Source organism: Neofelis nebulosa, chromosome 16 (genome assembly GCF_028018385.1).
Source record: "Neofelis nebulosa isolate mNeoNeb1 chromosome 16, mNeoNeb1.pri, whole genome shotgun sequence".
Lineage (NCBI taxonomy): Eukaryota > Metazoa > Chordata > Mammalia > Carnivora > Felidae > Neofelis > Neofelis nebulosa.
In genome coordinates this window covers 28,614,469-28,628,426 of record NC_080797.1, presented here as the reverse complement: position 1 = coordinate 28,628,426, position 13,958 = coordinate 28,614,469, and the positions used below count along the sequence as shown (strand labels likewise).

At 48.4% G+C, this 13,958-nt stretch overlaps 2 protein-coding genes across 3 annotated transcripts in view; one reads left to right on the top strand and one right to left on the bottom strand.

Annotated features, from left to right (window-relative positions):
• DDX42 (DEAD-box helicase 42) overlaps positions 1-6,708 on the top strand; it is a 40,148-nt gene extending 33,440 nt beyond the window's left edge. For both annotated transcript variants that reach the window (XM_058705232.1, XM_058705233.1), the window contains 5 exons: positions 27-303; positions 1,234-1,460; positions 3,114-3,224; positions 4,358-4,459; positions 5,116-6,708. In XM_058705232.1, coding sequence (XP_058561215.1) covers positions 27-303; positions 1,234-1,460; positions 3,114-3,224; positions 4,358-4,459; positions 5,116-5,805 — 1,407 coding nt within the window. In that variant the 3' untranslated portion in view covers positions 5,806-6,708. The remainder of the gene's footprint in view (positions 1-26; positions 304-1,233; positions 1,461-3,113; positions 3,225-4,357; positions 4,460-5,115) is intronic.
• Positions 6,709-6,829: 121 nt separating this feature from the next.
• Positions 6,830-13,865, bottom strand: FTSJ3 (FtsJ RNA 2'-O-methyltransferase 3). The gene is made up of 20 exons (XM_058705234.1): positions 13,665-13,865; positions 13,385-13,490; positions 13,057-13,103; positions 12,851-12,930; positions 12,277-12,376; positions 11,990-12,184; positions 11,795-11,910; positions 11,577-11,681; positions 11,391-11,491; positions 11,106-11,186; positions 10,865-11,011; positions 10,591-10,726; positions 9,058-9,236; positions 8,789-8,909; positions 8,436-8,701; positions 8,093-8,178; positions 7,904-8,003; positions 7,605-7,788; positions 7,417-7,511; positions 6,830-7,335 (listed from the first exon to the last, which is right to left on the bottom strand). The coding sequence occupies exons 1-20, from the start codon at positions 13,729-13,731 to the stop codon at positions 7,143-7,145; spliced, it is 2,505 nt and encodes an 834-aa protein (XP_058561217.1). The 5' UTR covers positions 13,732-13,865; the 3' UTR covers positions 6,830-7,142.
• Positions 13,866-13,958: the final 93 nt, after the last annotated feature.

Here is a 13,958-nt window from a genome sequence, read left to right as displayed (position 1 = left end):
ACAGTCATCTCTTTCCTCTTTTTCAGGCAAATGAAGATGTGACACAGATTGTGGAGATTCTTCACTCTGGGCCTAGTAAATGGAACTGGCTTACCCGGCGTCTGGTGGAATTTACCTCTTCAGGAAGTGTCCTCCTGTTTGTTACTAAAAAAGCCAATGCTGAAGAGCTAGCCAATAACCTTAAGCAGGAGGGTCATAATCTTGGGCTGCTTCATGGGGACATGGATCAGAGTGAAAGAAACAAAGTCATTTCAGACTTTAAGAAAAAGGACATCCCAGTCCTGGTGGCCACAGATGTTGCAGGTAGAGTATGACTTCCCCCAGTGACCTTACATTTCTATGTTCTGAACAGGCCGAGAGATGGCATTCTGCTGGCCTGGCTGGCCACACCAAATGGAACAGGCGGTTCAGAGCATAGTGATCACAATCTGGAGCTTTGGGTACCACTTTTCACTTAATGTTTCTCTTGGAAAAAAAGAATCCCTGCAGTGGGAAGACACTCAGGGGGAAAAAAAAATGTTGAGTCAGTTAATCATAGGCGAGGCCTTTGTTGTATGTTCGAATGTAGCAGCTGTCTTATGTTAATTGGGCATACTTCACTCAAGATCAAAAAGGTTTTTAAGTATGGTTCTTGGCTTGCATTGTGTTCTCGGTTTTTTGTTTATTATTTTTGTTTTCCAATTTTCTTTTTAATGCTTGTTTATGAGAAAGACAGCATAAGCAGGGGAGAGGCAGAGAGAGAGGGAGACACAGAATCTGAGGCAGGCTCCAAGCTGTCAGCACAGAGCCCGACATGGGGCTCAAACCCGTGAACTGTGAGATCATGACCTGAGCCGAAGTTGGACACAACCAACTGAGCCACCCAGGTGCCCCGTGTTTTCAGTTTAATAGCTGCTCCTAAAAACTCATGTTTTCTCCCCAAAAGGAGATAATTTCTCAGCTTCAAGGCAATTTGATGCTGGCTTTAGTTATTTTATATGTTCTTGGTGCAAGAGAGAGGCCATGGCAGAAGGCATCTGTCTCAGGCTAGATGGCCTGGCATCATAGAATCGACAATGGTGGGATTTGCTCTTGAAGGGTAACTTTAATTAAATGCTTGTGTATTAGCTCACCAAACCATGCACTTTGCCTAGAGTAGAGGAATGTGGTTTCTTAAAGAGCCAGCATTTTGGATTACATTGTTTTTTCTGACTCATGCTGAAAAATAAAAGAATTTGGTTGTTTTTATTTCAGCCCGTGGTCTGGATATTCCTTCAATTAAGACCGTCATTAACTATGATGTGGCACGAGACATTGATACTCATACTCACAGGATTGGCCGCACAGGACGAGCGGGTGAGAAGGGCGTGGCGTATACCTTGCTGACCCCCAAGGACAGCAATTTTGCTGGTGACCTTGTCCGGAACTTGGAAGGAGCCAATCAACATGTTTCCAAGGAACTCCTAGATCTAGCAATGCAGGTGAGGGGCTGGGCACACTTCACTTTGCCCCAGGTTATAAAACTAAATGAAAAAAATTCAACAAGCTTGAGAAGATAACATAGAAACAGGACAGGAAAGTTGGGGCCGTGGGTGGGGACAATGCTTATGACAGATCGGTATTATAGGACATTAAAATTCATCTGGTCCATCTGCTTATCCTCTGCTTTCAGCAACATCTGTTTGAAAAGCTATTCCTTTTTGTGCTAAAATCTGTCCCTCTGAAATTTCTGCCTGCTTGCCTCATAGCATACTTGTAAGTTTAATCTCAAAGATGGCTACTATTTCCCTTACCATTCTTTCTCCCAGTCTTCTTGGGGGGGGGGGGGGGGCTAAAAATGTGTGATGTCTTAAGAAAACGATATATTTAACTATTTTACATAGACTTAGGTCTCAGACCTTTGACAACCTTGATTACCGATCCAAAGCTGGGCGTTCTACTGAATTAAGTCTTGAGTCATCTTTTAATTTTTTTTTTTTTTTAATGTTTATTTATTTTTGAGAGAGACAGAATGCGAGTGGGTTAGGGGCAGAGAAAGAGGGAGACCAGAATCGGAAGCAGGCTCCAGGCTCTGAGCTGTCAGCACAGAGCCCGACGCGGGGCTCGAACTCACGAGCCGTGAAGTCATGACCTGAGCCGAAGTCAGACGCTCAACCGACTGAGCCACCCAGGCGCCCCTAAATCTCGAATCATCTGAACACGTCATCCCCATATTACAAATGGATTCAGTATAAACATTCTGATAGTAAAGAGTTTGTGTTTTTTAGATTTACAAGCCAGCTCACAGAATAGCTTATCCATAATGTACTCACAGTGTGGTACTGCTGTCCATGCTCGGGGTTCTGGGAGTAAAGGACCTGCATTGCAGGAAGGAATAGGATACGGTTTCCTTCTCTTTCCTGGGTACAGAGAGCCAGTCGTAAACTACATTTTCAAACAGGATATATCTTGTCTTTGGCTTTTTCCTGCATCCCTTTTTGTGCCTCATGTTTCCTGTGCTCTCAGACTGTGTGATCAGCTTCCCTGGTCAGTGCCTTTCTGAAGCCAGCCCTACCTCTTAAGTACTTCATTTAGATTGTAACATGTGATTGTCAGATAAAGGACTAACCTCTCCCAGTCATGTTGGCATTCTGAAGAGAATGTGAATAAATCTGATGAGTAGTGTTCTGCTAGTGATAAGTTCAAGGAACACTTTGGGCTATGGGTAAATAAAACTTTCAGTTATGGGGCTACCAGTCCTGGACGTCTGCCCCTAGAGCCAATTCTGATGAGCCTCACTTTACATAGCCTTTTTCCTTTACTTCTGAACCCACCAGTTCTTAAAAGCTCCATTATTTGTATAGTCCAGTGGTATGTATAGATTGAGATATAGAAAATCAGTTCATTTTCCTCTAGGAAATTAGAAGAGTAAGTGTCTCATATCTGAGGCTTGTGTGATCACTTCCCTTCCTGGTGCTAAGACTCCTGACAAATTTGGTGGACTAAACTGTTCCTATGAACAGTTGCCATAAAAACGTTGGCTAAACATGAAGCAGTAAGTTCCTCCCTCCCCCTTAATTTCCTGTTTGATGTTGTCTTCTTTCTCTGGCTGCCTCTTCTTCCCCTCGCCTAACCTTGAATTATGTTCAACACAGAATGCCTGGTTTCGGAAATCCCGCTTTAAAGGAGGCAAAGGCAAAAAGCTGAACATTGGTGGAGGTGGCCTAGGCTACAGGGAGCGGCCTGGCCTAGGCTCAGAGAACACGGTGAGTCCAGACTACAGTAGTGCCCTTAGGGCTGGTCCTGAGTCCCGGAAGAGGTTATGACTGTCCTCATCTACCTGTGAAAGCCTCTCTGAGTTCAGAACCTTGTCTAGAAGGGAATGTTGTGACTTCTATTGAAGAAGCACCCATGTGTACGTGGTGACTAGACATGCTCAGGAAATAGTCTAGATTAGCAGTGGTTTGCAAACTGTGGTCTCTGGCAGCAGCAGTAAACTGCAAACTTGTGCAGTATCCCAGGCCTGGTGAGTTAGAAACTCTGGGAGGTGGGGCCCAGCAGTCTGTTGTTACAAGCCCTCCAGCAATGGCCTAGAGCCTGCTGCTACGAACACAGGGTCACTCTGTAAACTCTACTGTATCTTGTAACTAAATTCAGGAATGCTTCCTACATTCGGTGGGAAATAGCACCAGAGTGAGGTGAGAGCTAGCTTTTCTCACAGAACAGTTAACAAAAGTGTCCCCTCACTGGCTTTCTTAACTTTGATTCCAAACCAAAGTAGAAAGCTGCCAGTCTGTTTCTGGAGCGTTACAGTTAACTCGGTGTCTTTGAGAAGAATCTGCTCCTGTGTCTCAGTAACAATGATGCACAGGACACAGATGCTAGCGATAGCTACCGTTGAGCACTTACTATATGCCAGGGCCAGCCACTGCAGGCCGTCCTGTATATTAAGTCCATCTTTACATCCACCCAGTGACAACAAGTACGGATAATAAACCTGAGGCGCACCCCAAGTTATACTCCAGTAAGTGTTGAAGCGGAGACTCAGACTTAAGAGTGGAACCGTGTATATGCTACATGCATATGTTGTATACTGCCTTGTGGCCTCTTTGTAGCATAAAGCTCCACAGAATTCTATAAATATCAGGTGTGTGTGCATAAATAGTACCACATGATCAGCTTTGAGCATTATCTGACTTCATTTCGAATATATTAGGGTTAATTCCCCCAAAACAGAATCACTGGGTTAAAAGTCATAAATAAAACATTTTAAAATGATTATTACTGTACCTTTTTCCATAAAATATAAATAAAAATATCCTGTTCCCATTGCAGCGCCCACTTCTGTTTCCAGTATATTGAGGCCCATTCTGTCCTCATGGGTATGCTTGTTTTTTAGGACAGAGGAAATAACAACAATGTAATGAGCAATTATGAGGCCTACAAGCCCTCCACAGGAGCCATGGGAGATCGGCTGACGGCCATGAAAGCAGCTTTCCAGGTCTGGATTTAAACATATAAACAAGCTTTCACTGGTAACTCTTGGGCTGTGATGACGGGCCTAGTCTTTCTGAGATGATAGCTGGACTTATATGCTTGATGCTGGATTTAGAGCCTTCTCACTGCTTTCAGTTTTGAGTATAAACTTAGTGGTAGCTTACCTAGAGGTGTAGGTGTAGAAGCTAGGGAATCTCCTCCTGCTGGTCACTGACCTCCGTCATCCCAAAGCCCAGGACTGTTGTGCTGCAGCAGGGTTGGTGTTCCCTCCCTGCCTCCACAGCCAAGAGTTTGCCTGCCTCTAAGACTGTTGTAATCGGATTGAGAGTAATTGCCATTTTCCAGCTAAGACAAGTTTGATTCTGTAGTTCTTATGAATTCTGAACACATCTTCTATACTTACTCCTCCAGTTGGCTGGCTAACCAGCTGAGCCTTAATTTATACATTTTATCTGCCCTCAGTGATGTTTCAGTTAGATCCCTAGGTTTATTCTCTCTCATTAATAGAGGAACATAGAGACCACAGAGTAATGGGGCCATCAGGATGCTCAAATCATCGTGCCAGGATAGCATAGAATTTGTGTACCTTCTATTGCCAAGCTTACCTGTCCAATTTTCTTGAACCCGCTATCTTACCTACTCCTGTTGTCTCTCTTTTAGTCACAGTACAAGAGTCACTTTGTTGCTGCCAGCTTAAGCAACCAGAAGGCAGGAAGCTCTGCTGCTGGGGCAAGTGGATGGACTAGTGCAGGGAGCTTGAATTCTGTTCCAACTAATTCAGCCCAACAGGGCCATAACAGTCCAGACAGCCCCATTGCCAGCGCCGCCAAGGGCATCCCAGGCTTTGGCAACACCGGGAACCTCAGCAGTGCTCCAGTGACCTACCCTTCCACTGGAGCCCAGGGAGTCAACAACACAGCTTCAGGGAATAACAGCCGAGAAGGGCCTGGGGGAGGCAACGGGAAGAGAGAGAGATATACTGAAAACCGGGGTGGCAGCCGCCACAGTCACGGAGAGAGTGGCAATCGGCATGGCGACAGCCCACGTCACGGAGATGGTGGTCGCCATGGAGATGGATACCGCTACCCAGAAAGCGGCAGCCGTCATGCTGATGGTCACCGTCACGGGGAGAACAGACATGGAGGAGGTGGAGGCCGACATGGAGAGAGCCGAGGCGCAAACGATGGTCGGAATGGTGAAAGCAGGAAAGAAGGTTGCAATCGTGAGAGCAAGGTGGACCCCAAGGTGGACAGCAAGATGGACAAGATGGACAGCAAGACAGATAAGACAGCTGACGGTTTTGCTGTCCCCGAGCCACCCAAGCGCAAGAAGAGTCGATGGGACAGTTAGAGGGTATGTGCTGAAGTGTGGAATCAATTGTCTTTAATTTTATTTTTAGAAAGATTTTTGGTAACTAGGTGTCTCAGGGCTGGGTTGGGGCCCACGATATAAGGACCCCCTGCCCTTAGTGGATAGCTGGAGCTTGGAGACATTACCCTTTCATCTGGATCAGTTTTCAGATGTCTTCTTAGCAAGCTGCTTTGGTCCTTGGAAGCAGCGAGCGCTGGGAACTTCCTTTTGGGCTCTGGGTGAGTTGTCAAGGTCAGTTGGCAATACCTTGGAAGAAAGGGCCTTCTAGGGCACAAAACTCACTCTAGGTTTATATTATATGTAGCGTATATTTTTTACTAAACTGTCACCTTATAAACATCTACAAATAAAATTCCTTTTCTTAGCTGTGTGGCCAGGCAGTCCCTTTTAGGAGTTGGCTTTCTGCAAACCCAACCCACTGAAGTGTTTGTTAGAGATTTGGGGAAGCATTTTGGTGCTTCTAGACTTTGCAGGGAAGGGAGATGTCTGATTCTAAGCAGGAGTCCATGGTCAGGTTCCCCAGCCAGGTTTGTATCCAGTCCTGAGACAGGAAGCAGCAGCCGCCTGCCAGACCCAGAACCTCTGCCCTTCAAGAGGAAAAGATGATCCTGGAAACAAGACTGCTCCAGGTCTGAAGTGTTGCTAAATTTAAACAAAAACTCTGACAGCTTTTAAAGTGTCTTCTATTTCATTGTATTTTTTTTTTTTAACTTGCCACAATGGTAGAAAAATCTTTTGCTGAAATGATTTTGATGATTTTTGTTCTATCTTGTTTATAAAAGGAAAAGAAATATACATCCTTCGAATTTTGTGACTTTGTGAAGGTTTCTTTAAGATGTGCATTCCTTTCTGCTTGCTCTAGTAAATGTTTTACTACTGGGACCTGTGGATTGTTTGTCATTTGTACTTCACAGTGAGTACATACAAAGTAGGATTTAGAACAGTGCAGCACATGGTGTGAACACCCAGGTGTTTGAGTTAACGCTTAACGGGAACTAAAATGTCAGGAAAAAAAAGTACCCTGGTTTTTATTTGGATGACTGGAGGAGGCTGGGGGAAGACCAGCGATACTGAATATGCCACCCCAACACTAACCTTAAAAAAAGGTATGTGTGTTCAATACCCCCACAGGACAGATCCGAGACCTGCCTTCAGGCAGGAGGACATCTCCTCACCACGCAGGACCACCTTGAGAGTTCTAGGCACCCCACCTGTGTGTCCACCCACTGGGATGCAAACGAGACTGTAGCTGGTACCAGGGGGGCCAGAATCACCCCTCTGAGTCCTCACACTGTCTTCTCAGAGGCTCTCTCTGCTCACTTCCGTCTGTGTTTTTTCTTCTGCTCTTTCCTTTGTTGTGCTCTTTGGTCCTTCTTCATCCTTGAGTCCACCACTTTGAAATGACCTCGGACCCCAGCTGGCCGGCGCACTTTGCGGCCCACACCTTTTTTGGCTACAACGTAGGTGACTTGGCGTTTCTCCCTGCCGAGCCCAGCCTTCTTGTAGAGGCTGTAAATGGAAGGAACAGGTTCAAGGCTTCCTGCTACTTTTCAACCCCATGTACCTTTGAGGGTGATCCCTCTCCCTCACCTCCTAAGCTGAGCCACTTTCTCTCGTTCAGAGATGTCCACGGTGTTCACCACAGCCTCTGCCTTCTTCTTGGTTTGCTCCAGCTTCTTTAGCATCTGTTGGGTGGGGGTGGGGGGGTAGGTGCTCAGTGAGACCTTTTCCCAGCTCCCTTCCCTGCACCCAGGCAGCCCCACTATTTACCCTCCTACCCTCCGTTTCTTTCTGGCTTTGGCCTCAGCAACTTTCTTGATGGGACGCGCATTGATTTCCCGCCAGCGTCTGCGGTAGTGTTCCACCTCCTTCTTGTCAATGGGCAGCTGCCGTACCCTGTGCTGCTTTTCCTCCTGCACAAACCACTCCGGAAGCTCTCCCTCCTCCTCGTTAAACGTATACCTAAGCAGAAAGAGAACAGCAGCCCTGAGGACCACTCCAGGCTTCCTAAAGCAGAAATCACCCCCTTACCCACCCCCAGTCAGGGCCACTTCTCATGACTTTCTGGCCCTCTTACCTGCTGAAGGAATCATCTATGAGGTCTCGTTTAGCCTTTTTGGAAGAAGCAATGATAGCACCTAGGGCAAGGCCCTCAGGGTCTAGTATCCTACGTTTCACTAGAGAGAAAAAGGGACAATGTCAAAGCCTCCTTCCTAACACGGAAACTTCCATTGTCGCCTCCCATTCCATAAGGCGTGGAGCTCACTTGGGTCCTCGATGGGCACAATCTCAAACCCGTCTTCATCTGACTTAGGCCCACGGCTTCGCTTCTTTCCATGCTTTGGTTCCCAACTGCAGAAGGGGGACAATCATGTACTGTTCTGCCACTCCCCAGACCCACTCCTGCCTCACGCCTCAATCACGCTTCCTATTTAAGACTTGAACTTCCAAAAACACCCTCCCAGGCTATACCGCACACCACTTAAATCAGAACCGTTGGTACTTCTTAAAACTCACGGTCTACAGCCAAAGCTGAAAACCCCGAACGTGGAGAAACGGTCACAACCACTGCTTTTTCATCCCTTCTCCTGTCACCTGCAGGCACTCACCTCTCCCCATCCTCGCTGCTGCTGCTATCGCTGTCTGAGCTGCCATCTCTTTCTTCCCCGCCAGGCCCACTGGTGGCCTCTGCGTCTGACGGAGCCCCTGCCCCTGCTGGATCCTTCTCCTGGCACGGGGGAGGTTTTTCCTCGGTCTTCAAACTGGAAGGAGGTGGCAGCTGCTGCCGCCCCTTCCGACAGCTCTCATACAACAGCTGGGCTTGACTGATCTCCAGGGCCTCATCCGCATCATCCTCAAGCCCACTGAAGCCATCCTGTGAATGAGAAGGGGCATATTCAAGCCGCCTTTCTCCCAGGGAATGCTCATTCCCTATCTTTCTGGGCTGCCAACCTCTTCTTACCTTAGAGAACCACAGACTGGCTTGTTCTTCCCGCAGTACCGTCCTTTCCTCCAGTGGTACCAGCAGCGGATTCTCCTCTTCTTCCTCTTTGTCCCCATCTTCTACTTCAGCAAATCGTACACTGCAGACCCAAGGAGAATGGGTGGAGGATGGGTGCCCTGGAGGACCTGCTCCCTGACACCCTCTGGCAATCCCTACGACCAGCTGTGCTTCAAAACTCACACTGAGGGGGTCAGTACTCCCTCTTGCACGCGCACCGCCACCCTTACCGCTTTTGGTCCTTTAGACGCGGAGATCCTCCAACTCCCGCCAGCTCCTCTGGATCCAAGTCACTGTCCAGAGATGGGTCGTCATCCTCGACATCTGATACATAGATGTCATCCCTTGGCACATCAGACAGAAATGTGTCCGCAGCACTCATATCCCCTTGTGTTACCTCCTCTAACAACTAGAGTTTGACAGAAACAAAGAGATCAAGAGTACTCCTAAGGAACATACTACTGCTTCCCCCCGCCCAGCTGTGTTACCAGCAGAGCTTGAAAACACGCTGTGGCAAATACAGAGAAGTGACAGAACTAAATGTTTAACACCTCCCGTTCTAGACCAGGCCACTATCCCACGCGCTGTCTTCCAATAGTACCAGAAATAAATTTTAAAAAACACCCCAAAGCCTATATATAACATCAAATGTTAAAATAGTCTGAAACGCTGGTTATTCTTTAAAAATTACTCTCAGAAAGCACATTGCCTTCTGAAAATAAATCTACGAGTTTTGTTTCCACGGAATAAGAGAGCCCAGGCAACATACATCTAACAAGAATGATTTCGGTTACAAACTCAACCTCAAAATCCATTTTCCTAATAAAAAAGCTAGCTGTTCTTGCAAGTTTACCACATTAGCAGTGATTATGCCTCAACCCTCTTTCGATTCGTCCCCAAAACCCTGGTCAGTAGGTTCTATTATTCTTTCACAGAGAAGGAAACTAAGGCAAAGAACTACTCTGGCAGTCTGCTCCAGAACCACCGTGCTCTCTCCCTCCTGCACTTGTACCAAAGATGACCTGGTTTCCCTTCCCACAAGGGCCGCAAAAGTTCACTGTGCTTGCTGATGCTGCTTTTATGATAGAAAAGCAGGTTCTCCAGTATTTGGCAGAAAGCACCACCTAGCAGCCTATGGCGTCAAGGTGCTAACTTGGTCTTGGTGAACGGAAGAACGCTGCCCTCCTCCGAAGAAAACCATCATGCGTCCTGGTATCCCAGTTACCCTGGCTCTATCTACTAGCACCTAAGCTTACTGCAAAGAGTGTCTCTTAGTTCTAATATTCTAGTTCTATGAGAATAAATGCACATCCTACTCATAAACGTTCCTGAGCTTATCATTTTAAATGTCCTTAAACGTTACTTATTTTTTTGATTGTGCAAGCAGGGGAGGGGCAGAGAGACAGAGAATGTGAAGTGGGCTCTGAGCTGTCAGCACAGAGCCTGATGTGGGGCTCAAACTCACAAAGCCCAAGATCATGACCTGAGCCAAAGTCAGACGCTCAACCGACCGAGCCACCCAGGTGCCCCTAATCTCGTCATTTTAGTCGTCTGTTTCTTCCTGGCTTTTCAGGCACAAAGCTCTGGGTTCTTTCCCCTGTCTCCTCTCCCCAAAAATGAGGCCCCTCTCATTTTATGGGTGAACACAGCAAACGTGAGCCATGAACATTCAGCACACTTAAAACAGACATTCAGTGCCCCCCACGTCCAAATACCTAGTGAGATCATTCGGTCTCCTCAGTGTGCCCTAACCCCACCCTCACCTGGTGACCCCGGATGGTGCGCAGGGAGAACATGCCAGTCTCCCCCTCATCTGCAATAGAAACCCCAGGAAGGTCCATCTTCAGCTCCACACGCTCCCGCTGTTTCCTCTGCTCACGCAGCAGCTTCTTTTTCTTCCTGAGGGGACGGACAATTGAGGAATCCTGCCTGCCCAGCTCTAAAGGTTCCCCATCTGTGCCTTCACCCCCTCCCCCAGCTTCACACACCGAGGCGCTCCGCAGCGGGGCTCCCCAAACGCCTCCCCACTCCCCTCACCTCTTTAATTCCGCCACCTCCTGGGCCTTCATCTCCGCCAGGGTCCGGTCGAGTTGCTCCTCCTCCTCTTCCTCCTTCGAGGGCTGCCGCACAGTCCCGGCTGTTGACTCTTCATCAGCCTCCTCCTCTTCCTCTCCTGAGCTAAGACTGACCGCGGGGTCCAAGCACTTTGCTTATTTTCTCAACACGCTTCCCCACCGACACACAGTCAACACCTACCCTGGTCTAATTCCCTCCTCACCTGATGTCCATTGCCTTCGCCTGCTCTTTCAGCTTCTTGGCCACGTGCCGCCGAAGCTTCGTTCTCCAGTTCAGTAGGGACCTGCCCCAGAAATACCGTTACTGACCCTGCCCCCTTTTTAGCCCCGCCCTCCCAATCTCTAGCACAGCAGCATCCTGTTCCCAGAAATCCGATGCTAGCTGAATTCCTCAAATGACGCCTTGAGGAAGAAACCGCTGCTGCGTCTTCAAAGGCCTTTCCCTGCCTTTGGGGCTCCTGGCACCTATGCCCGCCCCTGCCACACACCTAAGTTCCTTGCGCCCTAGCACTTTAATGTCCTGACAGCAGGCCTGCACATCCTCAGTGGTGGCTGGATGCTGTGCCAACTCTTCATCATCTAGCAAGATCTGTTTGGGAGTAAAGAAAGGAATCGGGAGATTTGGGGCTCACGTTTCTGAGGCTTCCTTCCACCCCTCAAATCTCAGGACTCACTTCGCTGGCTTTGGAGAGGAAGTCAACAGGGTTGGCAGCTCGGAGAAAGTCGGTGACTGAAGTTCGGTGATAAAGGGTGAGGTCGCCCTCAGCATAGCCTTCAGCCTTAGGGAGGGAAATAAAGTTAAAAAGGCCCTTCTAAGCTGTCTATAAGAACCACCAGGCCCAACCTCCCCTGAGTTCCAGAACCTGAGAGTGGTCCCATTCCCCAAACACACCTTTGGCTTCCTCTTAGTCACCAATTCGGTAACAGTCTTGGCCTGAACTTCAATCTCCTTGAAGGCAAATTTGGGGTCAAAGAATTTACTGTCAACCTTGTCAGGAGCCAGGAATCCTAAGACGATACGATATATAAGCAAGTGTGCTTTGGCAGCTAAGAAACCGAGTCACGAGAACAAAAATACGATGCCCACCCTGGCAGACTACAAAGATCTCCGCAGATTCATGGCGGGAGGCTTGGGGCTTAGTGGCCTGGACACGGCGAAAGAGCTGCTGGAAGATCCACAGTAGGGGCTGATAGTCACGAGAGCGAAAAACCTTTGTGATAAAGCAGCCACCGCGGGCCAGAAAATCACAAGCCAAACGCAGAGCCATCAGTGTCAAGTGGGCTGTGGGAAAGAGAGAATTAGCTGAGGACCTCTGCAGCCTGAGAGGGCTTGCCCACCTCCACTCTCCTCTCCAGGCCCCCCACTCTTGGCACCTTGTGAATAGGCATCGTGGACCCAGCTAGCCCCAACGTTGGGGGCCCCATCGTTGAGCACAACATCAACTTTCCAGGTCTTCAGCTCCTTCTTCAGGGCCTACAGAGAAGAAGAGGGACTAGAGCAACAGGAACACAGAAATGGCTATGAACGGGGTCTCTGGTCCAGTGATTTGTCTACCCAGTCACTTGCTGAATGCCCACAATGGGCCCAATCCTGTGCCAGGCACAGGAGACACAATGATAAAAACATATAATAGTAAAATAATAACAACAACAACAACAATACATCTTCAAGGGAGTTACATTCTACTAGGAAGCCTACTGGAAAAGATTTCAATGATATCTCTGCACTTCCAATTCTAAACACCTCATTCCTGATTAAAATAAAACCTGCAGTGGAGACTAAGCATATCACGAGCCTTGTCATACAGAATGTGCAGACGCTATTCAAGGCATGTTACACAGAAAAAAGCTTGCGTTCAGGGGATCTGGGTAGTGAGAAGTCAGATGTGGCTGCGTGCATGTAAACCAGAGAGAGAGAGAGACAGACAGACAGAGAGATTCCTGTTACCTGCCTACAGCGTTCCGTTGTGATGTCCTCCTGGAGTGTCACCACATTGGGAAGAGGCTTGATTGGAACCAGGTCCACTCCTGGAAGAAATCAGGTCAGAGAATTCCAAAAGCCTGCCTCAAGCAGGGAGAAAGAAAACGTAGAACACAATCAGTATCTCACACTCCCACCCCTTTAAACCCTCAGGAGGGCCACCTGTTACTCACCCACAATAAGGCTGGATACAGGCATAAACTTAGCAGCCACCTGCAACCTATAAAAGAATAATAACGATTAAAATAATCCAAGACCGTTCCTTTTCCTCTCTTGACAATGTGAACTCTCACCATGTGTATTAGAACCGCTATCAGGTGCACTGGCCAGAGCATGTAAAATACGTTTCAAACCTTTTCTTTGCGACCTAGGTCTACGATAGAGAAGTTTGAGGCTGATACTGTTACCGCGTTCCTCCCTCCCCCAATGCAACTCTCAGTCCTCCAAGGCCGGAAACCAAGGAACAGCCATGAAGAGCCACAGGTACCGGCTGTTACGCACCATCCCCCTGGCGCAGCACACAGGTCCAGCAAGGCTCGGGCTTTCTGCAGGAACTGAAAGCGGCGATTTAACTGGATCAGCTTGAAAGCAGAGCGGGAGCGGTAACCTGGGGGCACCGACAAAACGTTAAACTCGGCGGGGCGTTTTCCCAGGAGTTCTGCGGTCTCACAACCCACCACCCCGTCTTCTAAATTCAAACTCAATATTCGGAAAGGGGCGAATCGAAAAGGTCATTCGTTCGCTCTCTCCCTTGGTGGCAACGGCGCGGGCCCTGACTCACCGGTCTCCTTCGCCAGATGATAGAACTTGTCCCTCCGGCTCTTCCCGACTTTGCCTTTCTTGCCCATGGTGGAACGGGGTGTGTGGGAGTAGTGTCACTCAATCTGGAAACAAGGTAGAAATCGAAAAGCCTCTTCCCGAAGCGCTACAATCCACTTCGGTGCGGCAAACACCTACCCCCAGCACCTTTTTCACTACTCGGGTAGCGGCACATGTGGGCAGCACACGTACTTCCGCTTCCGCTTGCGTCGCTTGCGTCCCCGGCTCCAAGTGTCCGCCATTTTGAGCGTGGCCT